The sequence below is a fragment of the Xenopus tropicalis genome, chromosome 9 (genome assembly GCF_000004195.4).
Source record: "Xenopus tropicalis strain Nigerian chromosome 9, UCB_Xtro_10.0, whole genome shotgun sequence".
Lineage (NCBI taxonomy): Eukaryota > Metazoa > Chordata > Amphibia > Anura > Pipidae > Xenopus > Xenopus tropicalis.
Genome location: NC_030685.2, coordinates 12,602,604 through 12,618,539, shown reverse-complemented (window position 1 = coordinate 12,618,539; position 15,936 = coordinate 12,602,604). Strand labels below are relative to the sequence as shown.

Sequence of the window (15,936 nt, the reverse complement as noted above, 5' to 3'; positions counted from 1 at the left end):
CTTACCAAATAAAGCCCCCTGTAAGCTGATAGGGTGCATAGAGGCCCATAATAGCCAATCACAGCCCTTATTTGGCTCCTCCATGAACTTTTATGGTGCTTGTGTTGCTCCAAGTCTTTTTACATTTGACTGTGGCTCACGAGTAAGAAAGGTTGGGGACCCCTGACTCAAAAAAGTTTAAGACAAGATGCAAAGGTACCATTGGATGGTCACAAACAGGACCAGGCTTGAGGGGTAGGTAGGATTTGGACAGATCATGGGCAGAATTTTAGCAATATAAGTGATCAGGGGCATGGCTACACAGGCATGGGGCATTTATTTTTCATTGGAGTCCCATTTTACTTGCTAGCAGAGCCTGCTGCCCAGATGACCCTTGGGCTCCACCTTTGGGGGGGGGGGGGCTGCTAATTTTAGTAGTATGGGGCTAACTATATAGTCACTTTCAACCAGGGATGCAGCCAGAAGGCAAGGTGAGAAGAGCTGGCACTTGTGCCCATGGAAAGTACCTCTTCTGCCCCTGCTTCCCTCTTCCGCTCATGACCCCAGACCCATGCCATACATCACCCTATTCCCCATATTCCCTGCCCCCACCCTTGCAAGAACCAATACCCCATATTAGTATTAAATATGTAAACTAATACCCCCTATACCCTGCCCCCACCCTTGCAGGAACCAATACCCCATATTAGTATTAAATCTAATACTAATACCCCATATGCCCTGCCCCCACCCTTGCTTGCCCACTCACCCTTTCAGGAACCAATACTTCCAGATTGTTTCTATAATTGTTTATTATTGCTTTATATTTTCCTATACTTTCCAGTTTTCTAGTGAAAACAAATTCATGTTAGTGTGTCAGGATCTAACAAAATAATTATACACCACTAATTGTCAGGTTAGAATAATGGGGACCACATTTAAAACAGCCAACAGGCTGGAAATGAAAAAATTCAAAAAGGAACCAAGGAGAAAGAAATTTTTATTTAAAAGTTAAAAAAATTATATAAAAATGTGTGAAGTCTAAAAACCAGACAGTCTCCACAAACTCCCCCCTCCCAACACACAATACATTCAGTCCAGGCACATCTGATGAAGGAACGGATAAATATGTCCCATACTGTATATAAAGAGTGAATAGAATTGTCCAAGCCAGCCAGTAATGCCCTCAGACATAGTTCTTGCTGGGGTAGTCACTTCGTGGTGCGGATGTAGGGGCAGTGTATCTGGCCGAGTAGGGAGCGTCGTTCTTCTTGGGGCAAGAGCAGCACAGAAGGCCTCCACCTAGGAGTAATAAGGCAGCGGCAGCCCATCCAATGTACAAGGCAGCCCCCAGTTCTCTCTTCTGAGCCTCCACCACCAGGGGATTGTAGAAGTCACGGATGATGCTGTTTGCAGACCAGCAGACTGGGATGAGCATGAGGATACCAGACACCACAAATACAATGCCGGATATCATGCTGACCTTGGCCTTGGTGTTCTCATCTTCTATGCAGTTGGTGCACTTGGCTCCCACAATACCAATAAGAATGGCTAGCAGGGCTACCAGGATACAGATGACAGTAAGAGCACGGGCAGCCTGCAAGTCCTGAGGAAGAGCTAACATGGAGTCATAGACCTTGCACTGCATCTGTCCGGTACTCTGCACAATGCAATTCATCCACAGGCCTTCCCATATAATCTGGGCCACGACTATGTTGTTCCCAATGAAGGCAGTCACCCTCCACATGGGCAGGGCGCAGGAGATTATACATCCCACCCAGCCAATGATGGACATCGCCATGCCAAGGACCTGGAGTCCAGTAGAAGCCATCTTTGTACAGTGGAGTTGTCAAGGTAGATCTGTAAGACGAATAGAGGAGTTAGAATGCTTCATGGTCAGTGCATATAGTAATTAAGGTGTATCCTATTGCATGGTAGTGTTTAAAAAGGCTATATGTTCATCAGCAGCCCCCTTAAGGGTGAAGACACACAGGGCTACTAGTAGCAGCTACTTGTTGTGGCTACTAGCAGACAATGCTGATCATTTACTGATAACTGTCTCTACATGTGTTTAGCAGAGGCAATTCGTAGTATAGTCTATGGCAGGGGATTTTCTGGAGTTTAGTAGCCATTAAAAAGTAGCTGCTACTAGTAGCTCAGTGTGTCTTCACCCTAATGCACAATATAGCTTCATACTGTTGTACCATATGCTATGAATTCCATACAATATTCTAAGATATTAGCTATGGGAGGCTCAGGGAAGCCACCAAACTACTCAAGTAGTCCACTTGCCTGGGTTGTTGCACTTAGAGCAGAGGTTCTTAAGATCTAAAAAACTGGACCCCATGTTTATGGTGGGTGACCATGATCCCACTGAATGCAGTGCATATACCTCTACATGAGGCACAAACCAATTTCGGGGTCACAGTGAATTCACCAAAATAATGTTGGGTCCCTAAGAAATAATAATAATTGGGGGTCATTTACAAACACTGGGCAAATTTGCACCTGTACAGCAACCCATAGCCATCCATTATATACTTGCTTTCAGTGTTCAACCTGCAGCTGTTTGGAAGAAGATTGGTTGCTATGGGTTACTGCCCAGGTGCAAATTTGCCCAGTGTTGATAAATGAGGTTCAGCAGTTAATTGGGGCTCTATAGGGACTGCAAGTGACTCGTCTGACTTCTGGGGGGAAGGGAGGGCGGGTGGGGCATTGATTTATCCACCTTGCAATTAAGAGTTTAACAAAGCCGTTGTACCAATCCTTATCAATTTCTGCCCCATGGAATTTATAGGCAAACATTATGGCCAATTTCAGAAGGAGTCAGTTACCCTATATATAAGATTTTGGATTTTTTAGTTCCCAGGTTGGAATCAAACCCAGGACCCCATTTCTGTAAATGGGCGACAATATCAGTGTCCTGGGTTCAGTTCCAACCAGCACAACATCTAAGTAGATTTTTTTTTTCCCCCACCCCAAAATCCAAAAACTTACTGGTTGGGGGAACTGGCTTATTGCTCTACATATGGGAATGGAAGTCAGATTATAAAGCCCATTAGGACAGGGACTTACCCCCTCTTTGGTACTGGCAGTAAAGTACTGGACATCCAGGGGCAAAGATTTTAAATCCTAGAGCAGGCGATGGGTTAAATACTTTGTGCAGAGCTCGGTGTAAGTTATTTTGCCACGTACCCGTATATTTATCTTGGGGGCAGAAGACTCAATGATTAACAAAATAGGAGCGTGGGAAACGTCAGGCTGATTGAATAAAACCCAATTACTGGCAGGTTATGGCCTGCAGGTGGCGCAGTTGTATATTTATATTGATGTGCATGGTGTATAAACTGCAGGGACAGATAAGGCTTATGTTCTATAAAGGATCCCCGTGTAAATGGGCACAGGTCCAGGGAATGGAATAAGCTTTATCCCCCCTTCTTTCAGGGCCAGGCAGCTTTGTTTGGCCAAGGTTGCGGTTGGTTAGTTATTAAAGGGACCAATGCAGCCACCAAATAAATAAAAAAGTTATCCATTACAATCTGTTTAAAGGGGATGTTCACCTTTGAGTTCACTTTTTAGTATGATGTAGAAAGTAATATTCTAAAACAATTTGCAATTGGTCTTCATTTTTTTATTATTTCAATAATTGTTCTGCAACTCTCCAGTTTGGGAGGTATAACTGCTATCTGGTTGCTAGGTTCCAAGTGACCTTAGCAACCAGGGGGTGGTTTGAATAGGAGGCGGATATATGAATAGGAGAGGACTGGGATAGAAAAATAATATAAGGTAACAATAAAACTGGAGCCTCACAGAGCTATCATTTTTTTGGTTCAGGGGTCAGTGACCCCCCATTTGAAAGCTGCAAAGAGGCAGAAGGCGGCAAATAATTCAAAAACTATGAAAAACAATTAACAAAGACCAATTGAAAAGATACTTTGTATGTTATAGAAAAGCCAGTTCTAAAAGTAAACTTAAAAGGTATAATAGCTATCTGGTTGCTAGGGTCCAAATAACTTTAGCAACCAGGGAGTGGGAGACAGATATATGAATAGGAGAGGGATCTGAATAGAAAAAGTTATAAAAAGTAATAAAACTAGCCTCAGAGTCATAGTGTTATGGCTGCCGGGGTCAGTGATCCCCATTTGAAAGCTACAAAGACTTTGAAGTAGGCAAATTATTAAACTATAACAAATAATGAAGACCAATTGAAAAGGTGCTTAGAATTGGTCACTCTATAACATACCAAGTGTTAAATTAAGGTGACCCACCCCTTTAAAGGGGAACTCAGCACTAATATATGCTCAGGATTTGGCTGTGGGTGTTTATATTCTCTGCTGGTTCCGACTCCTGAAACAATGTAGCAGAAGTCCATGGCACATGTGTAGTGAATGTATATTGGAAGGTTGATCAGACTGTATGGGGGCAGGTGGGGGGGCCGTGGATGAAACCAGCGACCTTAGAAGGGGGTTTCAGAACATCCAGGGAGGAGCAGGTAGACATACGTAGTGTAGGGAGGAGGAGGGGGGTATTTTTTGTGATGCTTCCCACCCTCCCTCCCCAGCAGGTAACCTGATCATTCAGGATTCCAGAGAGCACAAAGGGACAATGAATCCCACTCACAGTGGGCAAACAAAATAACCCCCCCTTCATTCCTCAACATTGGACTCTACACCCACACAAACAAATAAACTGACCCCTCTCCCCTGCTCTGATTGTGGCTATTAAAGCTCCCCTGGGGCTAGCAGGTGTTTAGCAGCCACAGGGGGTTAAACATTACAATACCTTCCCCGTCAAAAGGGGGCTTTACTGTAAACTGGCTTATTCCTTTGTTAGTGTAAAAGCCCCTTTTAGGGCAAATAGTTAAGTTGCACCTTTTAACTTAGTAACCCATAGCAACCACTCACTCATCCGCACTTACACTGGGTGTTAGGAGTTCCATTCCTGTCGGTAGTTCTGCTGTTCCTATCAAGCCTATTGCAATTAAAGGGTAAGCGCATACCCCCCAAAGGAATGATGGGCTACTGGGGCATTCCACAGCTATTAGTAGCCTTCACCAACATCTAGAGAGTCACAGACTAGCCACTAGCCCCCTCCATCCCATAAACAGCCCAGTAATAATGACTGGAAGCAAAGAGTAACCCCCACCCCCCCAACAGGTGAATATCTGCCTAATTAACAAACACCACTGAAACCCAAATTACATTTACTTCCTATTGCCCCTTTGTACCCCCAGAAAGCACCACAACTGCCCCCCCACAATTGTAAATAACAGAAACCGCTTACCTGCAGCAGTGCTGAGCCAGCCACAGTATCAGCTCCTCTCCGCCCCCGGGGGGGTTTTATAGAAAGGTGCTCCCACCCCCATTGTGATGTCAGCAGCTGGGTACTAGCAATGGGAAGGTAGAAGCACAATGGGGGATGTGCAGAGACCTCCCACACCTGGGGGGAGAGTTTCACTGAAACCCCTGAGAGTGGGACGGGGAGGGGGGCAGATTGGGCATCTTGTTTGGACTGTAAGCTTTTGGGGGGAGAGGATTGTATGTGGGACTTACGAGCACCTGTATGGAAGCATAACACTGTATGTGTATTCCCTGTAGCCTGGCCCAGCAAGGTGTGCTGCCAGAATAAGCACAGGGATACATACAGTATGGGGGGGCTTACACAGGCATGATGCACAGGGATACATACAGTATGGGGGGGCTTACACAGGCACAGGGGCACAGGGATACATACAGTATGGGGGGGCTTACACAGGCACAGGGGCACAGGGATACATACAGTATGGGGGGGCTTACACAGGCATGATGCACAGGGATACATACAGTATGGGGGGGCTTACACAGGCACAGGGGCACAGGGATACATACAGTATGGGGGGGCTTACACAGGCACAGGGGCACAGGGATACATACAGTATGGGGGGGCTTACACAGGCATGATGCACAGGGATACATACAGTATGGGGGGGCTTACACAGGCATGATGCACAGGGATACATACAGTATGGGGGGGCTTACACAGGCACAGGGGCACAGGGATACATACAGTATGGGGGGGCTTACACAGGCATGATGCACAGGGATACATACAGTATGGGGGGGGCTTACACAGGCATGATGCACAGGGATACATACAGTATGGGGGGGCTTACACAGGCACAGGGGCACAGGGATACATACAGTATGGGGGGGCTTACACAGGCATGATGCACAGGGATACATACAGTATGGGGGGGCTTACACAGGCATGATGCACAGGGATACATACAGTATGGGGGGCTTACACAGGCATGATGCACAGGGATACATACAGTATGGGGGGCTTACACAGACATGATGCACAGGGATACATACAGTATGGGGGGGCTTACACAGGCACAGGGGCACAGGGATACATACAGTATGGGGGGCTTACACAGGCATGATGCACAGGGATACATACAGTATGGGGGGGCTTACACAGGCATGATGCACAGGGATACATACAGTATGGGGGGCTTACACAGGCACAGGGGCACAGGGATACATACAGTATGGGGGGCTTACACAGGCATGATGCACAGGGATACATACAGTATGGGGGGCTTACACAGGCATGATGCACAGGGATACATACAGTATGGGGGGCTTACACAGGCATGATGCACAGGGATACATACAGTATGGGGGGGCTTACACAGGCATGATGCACAGGGATACATACAGTATGGGGGCTTACACAGGCATGATGCACAGGGATACATACAGTATGGGGGGGCTTACACAGGCATGATGCACAGGGATACATACAGTGGGGGGTTTACACAGGCATGATGCACAGGGATACATACAGTATGGGGGGGCTTACACAGGCATGATGCACAGGGATACATACAGTATGGGGGGCTTACACAGGCACGGGGGCACAGGGATACATACAGCTGGGGGGCTTACACAGGCATGATGCACAGGGATACATACAGTGGGGGGCTTACACAGGCACGGGGGCACAGGGATACATACAGTGGGGGCTTACACAGGCATGATGCACAGGGATACATACAGCGGGGGGGGCTTACACCGACACGGGTGCACAGGGATACATACAGCGGGGGCTTACACAGGCACGGGTGTACAGGGATACATACAGCGGGGGGCTTACACAGGCATGATGCACAGGGATACATACAGCGGGGGGGGGCTTACACCGACACGGGTGCACAGGGATACATACAGCGGGCGCTTACACAGGCACGGGTGTACAGGGATACATACAGCATAGTGATGCACAGGTATAAAGGGTCAACCCTGAGAGGCACAGGTATAAATGGCAGCCATCAGATGCACAAGGATGAAAGGTATAGCAGAGAAGAGCACAGGGATAAAGGGAAGGGTAACCTGATATACAGGGTTAATAAGGGGCAGCAGAGTGATGCACATGGATGCACAGCAATGGTTTGAAGGAAAGAGAGAGATGAAAAGGAATGATTAGTGGAGGAGCAGAGAGATGCACAGGGATAAAAGAAATTAAGTAGTACGATGCACAGGAATAACAGGGAGAAAAATGGACAACATCAGAGAGATGGGTGGGATGGATGAGCATGGGTGGGGGTATGAGCATGGGTGGGGGGCACAGGCATGAGGCACAGGAGTGAGTAGTAGTGCAGGTATAAGGATCAGGGGGTGGCTGGGGGGGCACAGAGGGACGAGGCACAGGAGTGAGTAGTAGTGCAGGTATAAGGATCAGGGGGTGGCTGGGGGGGTACAGAGGGATGAGGCACAGGAGGTGGAAGTGGTGCAGGTATAAGGATCAGGGGGTGGGCTGGGGGGCACAGAGGGATGAGGCACAGGAGGTGGAAGTGGTGCAGGTATAAGGATCAGGGGGTGGCTGGGGGGGCACAGAGGGACGAGGCACAGGAGTGAGTAGTAGTGCAGGTATAAGGATCAGGGGGTGGCTGGGGGGGTACAGAGGGATGAGGCACAGGAGGTGGAAGTGGTGCAGGTATAAGGATCAGGGGGTGGCTGGGGGGCACAGAGGGACGAGGCACAGGAGTGAGTAGTGGTGCAGGTATAAGGATCAGGGGGTGGCTGGGGGGGCACAGAGGGACGAGGCACAGGAGTGAGTAGTAGTGCAGGTATAAGGATCAGGGGGTGGCTGGGGGGCACAGAGGGATGAGGCACAGGAGTGAGTAGTGGTGCAGGTATAAGGATCAGGGGGTGGCTGGGGGGGCACAGAGGGACGAGGCACAGGAGTGAGTAGTAGTGCAGGTATAAGGATCAGGGGGTGGCTGGGGGGCACAGAGGGACGAGGCACAGGAGTGAGTAGTGGTGCAGGTATAGTACAAGTGCAGGTATCAGGCAGGGATACAGTCTGTGGGGAGAATGTGTATAAGGGGCTGTGTGAGACCTGCTGGAATTGCCCATTACTGGTCTGGCTCTTCCCTCTGATCAGCTCTGTGTGTAACACCTCCATGTGCTCGTTTGGGGGGGGGGGGGGTCACAAAATGAGCGTTACAGAAGGGGAATATGAAAGTTTGGAGCAAGGACTCAATCAACATCTGGCCAGATATCATTTGGGCCACCACTCAGTGGCTCCGCCCCCCGTTTCTCTCAGTGCCTCACTATCCCAGCACTCAGTGCCCCCCCCCGGTTCTCTCAGTGCCTCACTATCCCAGCACTCAGTGCCCCCCCCCCCCGGTTCTCTCAGTGCCTCACTATCCCAGCACTCAGTGCCCCCCCCCCCCGGTTCTCTCAGTGCCTCACTATCCCAGCACTCAGTGCCCCCCCCCCCGGTTCTCTCAGTGCCTCACTATCCCAGCACTCAGTGCCCCCCCCCCCCCCGGTTCTCTCAGTGCCTCACTATCCCAGCACTCAGTGCCCCCCCCCCCCCCCGGTTCTCTCAGTGCCTCACTATCCCAGCACTCAGTGCCCCCCCCCCCCCCCCCGGTTCTCTCAGTGCCTCACTATCCCAGCACTCAGTGCCCCCCCCCCCCGGTTCTCTCAGTGCCTCACTATCCCAGCACTCAGTGCCCCCCCCCCCCCCCCCGGTTCTCTCAGTGCCTCACTATCCCAGCACTCAGTGCCCCCCCCGGTTCTCTCAGTGCCTCACTATCCAGCACTCAGTGCCCCCCCCCCCCCGGTTCTCTCAGTGCCTCACTATCCCAGCACTCCCAGTGCACCCCATCTGGCTGATAGTATTGGTTGCCTCAGTAATGTGCCCAGAATTCAGTGTTACAGTTTGATCAATGCAAGGACAGGGGTGTGCCCTTTGGCTCCAGGCAATATAATCTAGTGGACAACAAGGGCCCCCAAGCTATAAAGTTTGGGCCCATCTGCTGTCCGTACACCCGGGCTCAGTAGAGTGGCCCTTGGGAGGCATAATAACCAAGTTGGATCTGCCAAACAAAACAGATTCCATTCTGTCCTATGGGCACAGGTCATAGATATTAGTGTGTGTGTGACTTGTCCCATACAATCCAGTGTTACCTATAATTAGCCCTTTGTGTAGCAAACCCCTAATGCTGGAAGGAATGCAGTAGGAATAGATATCGGCTTGGCCTGGCACAGGGCATGACATTGGGAAGTGATGATTGTTTTGGCTATGTTTGTGTACATGTTTCCAGTATACACAGATACACACCCAGGTATCAGGGATTCCCAGCAGCCGCTACCATCCCGCCCTCCCCATCCATGAGCAAGGGTTTCAGTGAAACTCTCCCCAGGTGATGGTATTGCCTAATCTCTCACTGTCAGTCTGGCTGCTGACATCACTATAGGGGGGTGGGGGCATTTGTGTATAAATACCCCTCAGGTGGGGAGAGTAATGACACTGAAGTTGGCTGAATCCTTACTGCAGGTGAGTGCTCAATGTGGGTTTGGGCTCCTGGGCTTGTGTACAGGGTGCTGCTTAATGGCTTGGGTGATGGTATATTCCTATATTGCCTGGTTAAACAAACTAAATGGTCTAATTATGTGACTAACTGCTTAAAGTACTTAATACTATATGATCCTGACTTGTGGTGGGAAGGCTGTTTTTTAGGGTGAAGACACACAGGGCTACTAGTAGTAGCAGCTACTTGTCGTGGCTACTAACAGGCAATGCTGATCATTTACTGATAATTGTGTCTGTGTGTTTTAGCAGAGGCAATTCTTAGTATTGTCTATGGTGGGGGATTTTCTGGCATTTAGTAGCTGCTACTAGTAGCTGTGTCTTCACCCTTAAGAGTAAAAACACATGGAACTACAAGTTTTTGTGGCTACAAAAATAGCCAATGCTGATCATTTTACTGATCCTTGTCTGTGTTTTAGCAGAGGCAATTCTCAGTATTGTCTATGGCAGGGGATTTGCTGGTGTTCAGTAGCTGCTACTAAGTAGCTGTGTGCCTCCTTAGGGTGAAGACACACTAGGCTACTAGTAGCAGCTACTTTTTCATGGCTACTAAACTCCAGAAAATACTCTGCCATAGACAATACTGAGAATTGCCTCTGCTAAACACAGACTATTATCAGTAAATGAGACAGTAGCTGTGACAAATAGCTGCTACTATCTCCATGTGTCTTCACCCTTAGGCAAGCATACATGGAAGGAGGCTTCCCATTTACAGGTTATAGCCCCCACCCAGTCTCCATGCTACATGTTATTTTGGGTAACTGGCCTCTTGAATGGGCCTTGGAATTATTGATCCCCCTTGTTGCAGGCTGCTTTGGCTTGTCTACCCTTTTCCTATATGTAGCTGGCTTCAGTAGGCTTTAAGAAGGAGGGTTTAAAGGGCAAGTCAACCCAAAATAGTTTTTTGCCTGGAAAGCTTAATGCTAAAGCTTTGCAATATACATTCATTACAAACTTTTATTGGTGTTTGAGTTATAGCAATTGGTTATAAACTTGTAAAGCGTTACATTTTCAATCAATTAACATTGGGAAGTTTGGAATTATGTTCTCATTGGGCAAAAAACGTTTTTGGGGTTGACATGTCTTTAGATAATTAATGGCTTGAAGTTGGGTTTTCTAACTAATTTGTAAATGGGAATGGGGCTGATTGGTGCTACTTATTATGGTGGACTTAATTGACTCCCACAAGGGCTGTTGCACATTTAAAGGTAAAGTCTTAGTATCCAGTACTAGAAACTAGCTGTGGGGGTGGATATCGTATTTCTTGTTTTCAGTTACCTGTTACACATCGCAAGTTCCTACAAGCCTTTACTTGAATTATTAGCCATTTTGTGGTTTTAGCTTTTGGTTTTTTTTAAAAAACAAAAGTTAATGGGAGGTGCCCTAATGCACAACTCTCAGCCAGGAGTCCCCTTGTAGCCAAACATACACCACCTAATCCTGTTGTATCCTATGGCTCTGTCTTGGGTGCTATTATAACCCCTCTACCCTATTACAGCTGAGCCTGTAGCCCCTACTCATGCCCTATGAATCCTCCTTCTTCCCCACTGGAGTTGGTAGAAACACTATATGGGTGACAAATCATAATGCCTCCTGATGGGGCACCTTACGTCTTAAGCTATATCATTTATATTTACAACCAGGTAGTACTTCTATGGCTAGGAATAAGGCAATGTCCTTTATGTAATTGGTTCAGGCCCACCTGGACTTGTTGAGACCCTTTTTGCTCCAGAATGCTGAAGTTATCTGTATTGCCTCCTGGGTACCCCCCAAACCTCTGCCCAACCCAAAAAGGCTGCCTCATAGTTTTGCCCCTAGTGGGTTAGTCTTTATATGGTGTTGGTATGTTCCACTGCTCCTCTAAGGTCCTACCATACTAGAATGGAGACTGGGATTTAATTGGAAGCCCATTAACATAGCCAGAGGTCTCCTAGAACCATGTAGTAGTGAGATGTTCTCCTTCCTTTGGGATAAGTCATACAATGGGGTGAATTTAGTTCTTCCTATTCTGGCTGCTGCCTTGAAACACCTGTAGTGTCCAAAAGACCAATGCCCCGCCCATCACTTTTGCTAAATTCTGTTGCAGGTATAACCATGATGCGCATTGATCTAACACTTCTATCTTGTGTTCCAGATTTCTCCACTTTGACAACTTCACTGTACAAAGATGGCTTCTACTGGTCTCCAGATCCTTGGCATGGCTCTTGCCCTCATTGGCTGGGTGGGAAGTATAATCACCTGTGCCCTGCCCATGTGGAGGGTGACTGCCTTCATTGGGAACAACATAGTCGTGGCCCAGATTATATGGGAAGGCCTGTGGATGAATTGCATTGTGCAGAGTACCGGACAGATGCAGTGCAAGGTCTATGACTCCATGTTGGCTCTCTCCCAGGACTTGCAGGCTGCCCGTGCCCTTACTGTCATCTGTATCCTGGTAGCCCTGCTAGCCATTCTTATTGGTATTGTGGGAGCCAAGTGCACCAACTGCATAGAAGATGAGAACACCAAGGCCAAGGTCAGCATGATATCCGGCATTGTATTTGTGGTGTCTGGTATCCTCATGCTCATCCCAGTCTGCTGGTCTGCAAACAGCATCATCCGTGACTTCTACAATCCCCTGGTGGTGGAGGCTCAGAAGAGAGAACTGGGGGCTGCCTTGTACATTGGATGGGCTGCCTCTGGTCTGCTGCTCATGGGTGGAGCCCTCTTGTGCTGCTCTTGCCCCAAGAAGGATGACAACCATTACTCAGCCAGATACACCGCTGCTACCTCCAACCCACGAAGCGACTACCCCAGCAAGAATTATGTCTGAGAACAAGAGCTACCTGGCTATGCATGGACTTTCTTTTCTAATAATGTGTCGGGGGTTCTCCAGCAAGAGCACTTGAACTGAAGGGGGGTGTCGGCTTCTGGAGACTGTTATGGGACTCTTAGCCTGGTTCAGGCTTTTATGGAAATTAATGGTTTAATAAAACATTGGTTTTTTTTTGTATTTCTGTCTCTTGAGTCAATAAGAACCTCACTCCAAATGCTTTGTCTGCTTATGTAAAGCACAAGTCACACTCCAGAGTACCCCTAATGCCCTGTTGCTTTCCAGCTCCCTTCCCACCCTTGGGAGACTGCCCCATGGGTCCATGAGTTTGTGCCTAACTCTCCTGCCTTAAGCCAAAGTAGGAATACCCCCTTTCCAAATGGCACTTTAGCCCTTGTTCCACCATCTTGGCCTGTACAACATGACAAGTGGCTACCATAGTCTGCATTGGTTTTGGTCTTTGCATGACTTAAACTTTACAACTAGCAACTTAACACTTAAGTAACAACTGACTGGTTTCTATGGGTCTTACTGGTCTTTCTTGGGCGCATGGTCTTACTGCTCTACAAGTCATGGTTTGCTGGGGTACTTCATTTTAATTGCATCACAGACTTGTAGTAATCAGTGTAGGACTTGCATACAATGAGGGCAAACTGAGCACTGGCAATCTTTGTGTGCAAATAATGACTTATTTATTGTAGCTGGTCAACTCCAAAATGTGGCACAAGTGTTTCTGGCAGCTGGGCAACACTACAGCACAGGCTAGGCCACTGGTGGTCTTCTGGTTTCTATGGGTTGATAATAAAGAATAAAATCTACCCTAGTCTTGTGGGTTCTCACATTAAATCTGACAGGGCACATTAAACAATTTTGGCAAGGCACACCCAATAAGACTAGCCATGCAAAATATGGAGCTAAAGCCTTCCACACAGTAACTTGAATTTCCCCAGGGCATATGAAGCTATTTCACTGTAGAATGACTTAACGCCACGGCCTGAAGGCTTTGTACCTGAGGTAAACACTTGTTTGTGCAGAGCACTTTTGTGTTGACCACTAGTATTGGCTCCCATGATACAGAATAAGAACCAGTGAACCATTGTGATGTGCTATAGCAGTGATCCCCCCCCCCCCCCCAACCAGTGGCTCAGGGGCCACATGTGCTTCCCAACCCCTTGGCTGTTGCTCTCAGTGCCCCCAAACCAGGGAGTTATTTTTGAATTCCTGACTTGGGGGCAAGTTTTGGTTGAATAAAGATTTCCTATCAAATAAAGCCCCTGTAAGCTGATAGGATGCATAGAGGCTGCCTAATAGCCAATCACAGCCCTTATTTGGCTCCTCCATGAACTTTTATGGTGCTTGTGTTGCTCTCAAAGTCTTTTTACATTTGCTAAGAAAGGTTGGGGACCCCTGCCCTAGGACATAGGAAGTTAATTCACTGTAGAATGACTTCACTCAACAGCCTGAAGGCTTTGTACCTGAGGTAAAAAATTGTTTGTGTTCACTGCTATTGGCTCCCATGATACAGAATAGGAATCAGTGAGCCATTGTGTTGACGTGCTGTAGACTGCAAGGCCAATGACTTGTTAACCTGTAAAGGCCTTGGCCTGCTGCATATCCAGGGGTATATTATAGCAGCGGTCCTCCAACTACGGCCCGATCCAGGCCCCTGCTGCATCCTCACCCCTGGCAGCGGAGAGAGGACTCGGTGGAGAGCGGGACGGGGAATCAGAGGGAGGATGGACGGCAGGTAGGACGAAGGGAGCGCCGGGGGGGGAAGAGTTGGGGGGAAATGCAACCTGTTTGGGACCACATTTCACCACTGCCACCGACGGGGCGGGGGAAAGGGTGTGCAGTTGATGGCTGTCTGGCCCCCCAACAGTCTGAGGGCCCCTTGATATGGCCCCTTGGGTTGGAAGTTTGAGGACCCCTGTATTATAGTGTAGGTGATGGCTTATGCCAGTGATCCTATCTTCACCCCCGCCCCAACCATTGGCTCGTAAGTAACATGTTGCTCCCCAACCCCTTGGATGTTGCTCTCAGTGGCAATTGAATTCCTGACTTGGGGGCAAGTTTTGTTGCATTAAAACCAGGTGTTATGCCAGACAGAACCTTCTATAGGCTGCCAGTCCACATAGGGGCTACCAAATAGCCAATAACAGTCCTAATTTGGCACCCCCAGGAACATGTTTGTCATGCTTGTGTTGCTCCCCAACTCTTTTTACATTTGAATGTGGTTCACAGGTAAAGAAGGTTGGGGACCCCTGGCTTACACACTATAATAAACCTGCCCCTAAGTATAGTAATGGCCAACCAGCAAGCTCCCCATAAGGGTGAATTAATGGCCAGTGCTAATTGTGGCATAGCCCGTGGGTAGGGCTCCCCTACACTAATGAGTTGACCCTGCAGAAGAGCTGTAGGTTATCTGTGGACCATCCCATTACAAGCACGTGGAAGGGGGACCCATGGGCCTCTGGTTGGACAGCCCTGCCGCCTTTCAAAAACCTATTGAGCCCTTTGAAGAACATGTATTTATGTTTCTATCCTCTTTATGCTGGGGGCCCTGCTTTTCAAAGTCATTAAATTATAAGTACCAATAAGGGCTGGCTGCTGCTATGGAAACCAACTGCAAATTATCTTAGAAAATCATTGTTTGGCTCGTATTAAAGGCTAATTATAAGGGGAATGTCAACCTTAATTATCTCACAGGGGGTCATTATGATGAAAGGGGCGGGAAAGGGTATTTTTAGAGCACATTTTCCATTAGTTGTGGGGCGTTGCATTTTGTAATGTTACAATTTAGCAGGAACAGCCCCTAAGTTTGCTCATAGCCTGTACAGAGAGTTACCATAAAACTATGGCACATAGGGATTCCCCTGTACTAAGCACAATTCAGCAGGAACAGCCCCCTAAGTTTGCTCGTAGCCTGTACAGAGAGATACCATAAAACTATGGCAGCATAGGGATTCCCCTGTACTAAGCACAATTCAGCAGGAACAGCCCCCTAAGTTTGCTCGTAGCCTGTACAGAGAGATACCATAAAACTATGGCAGCATAGGGATTCCCCTGTACTAAGCACAATTCAGCAGGAACGGCCCCCTAAGTTTGCTCATAGCCTGTACAGAGAGATACCATAAAACTATGTCACATAGGGATTCCCCAGTACTAAGCACAATTCAGCAGGAACAGCCCCCTAAGTTTGCTCATAGCCTGTACAGAGAGATACCATAAAACTATGTCACATAGGGATTCCCCAGTACTAAGCACAATTCAGCAGGAAC

At 48.0% G+C, this 15,936-nt stretch overlaps 2 protein-coding genes across 2 annotated transcripts; one reads left to right on the top strand and one right to left on the bottom strand.

The window, feature by feature from the left end:
• Window positions 1–961: 961 nt before the first annotated feature.
• On the bottom strand, window positions 962–5,364 carry cldn6.2 (claudin 6, gene 2). The gene is made up of 2 exons (XM_002941691.5): window positions 5,263–5,364; window positions 962–1,839 (listed from the first exon to the last, which is right to left on the bottom strand). The coding sequence occupies exon 2, from the start codon at window positions 1,808–1,810 to the stop codon at window positions 1,166–1,168; it is 645 nt and encodes a 214-aa protein (XP_002941737.1). The 5' UTR covers window positions 1,811–1,839; window positions 5,263–5,364; the 3' UTR covers window positions 962–1,165.
• A 4,427-nt stretch (window positions 5,365–9,791) lies between these two features.
• Window positions 9,792–12,835, top strand: cldn6.1 (claudin 6, gene 1). Its single transcript, NM_203542.1, is given in 2 exon segments — window positions 9,792–9,813; window positions 11,981–12,835. A coding segment is annotated over 1 exon segment (645 nt). The 5' UTR covers window positions 9,792–9,813; window positions 11,981–12,013; the 3' UTR covers window positions 12,659–12,835.
• Window positions 12,836–15,936: the final 3,101 nt, after the last annotated feature.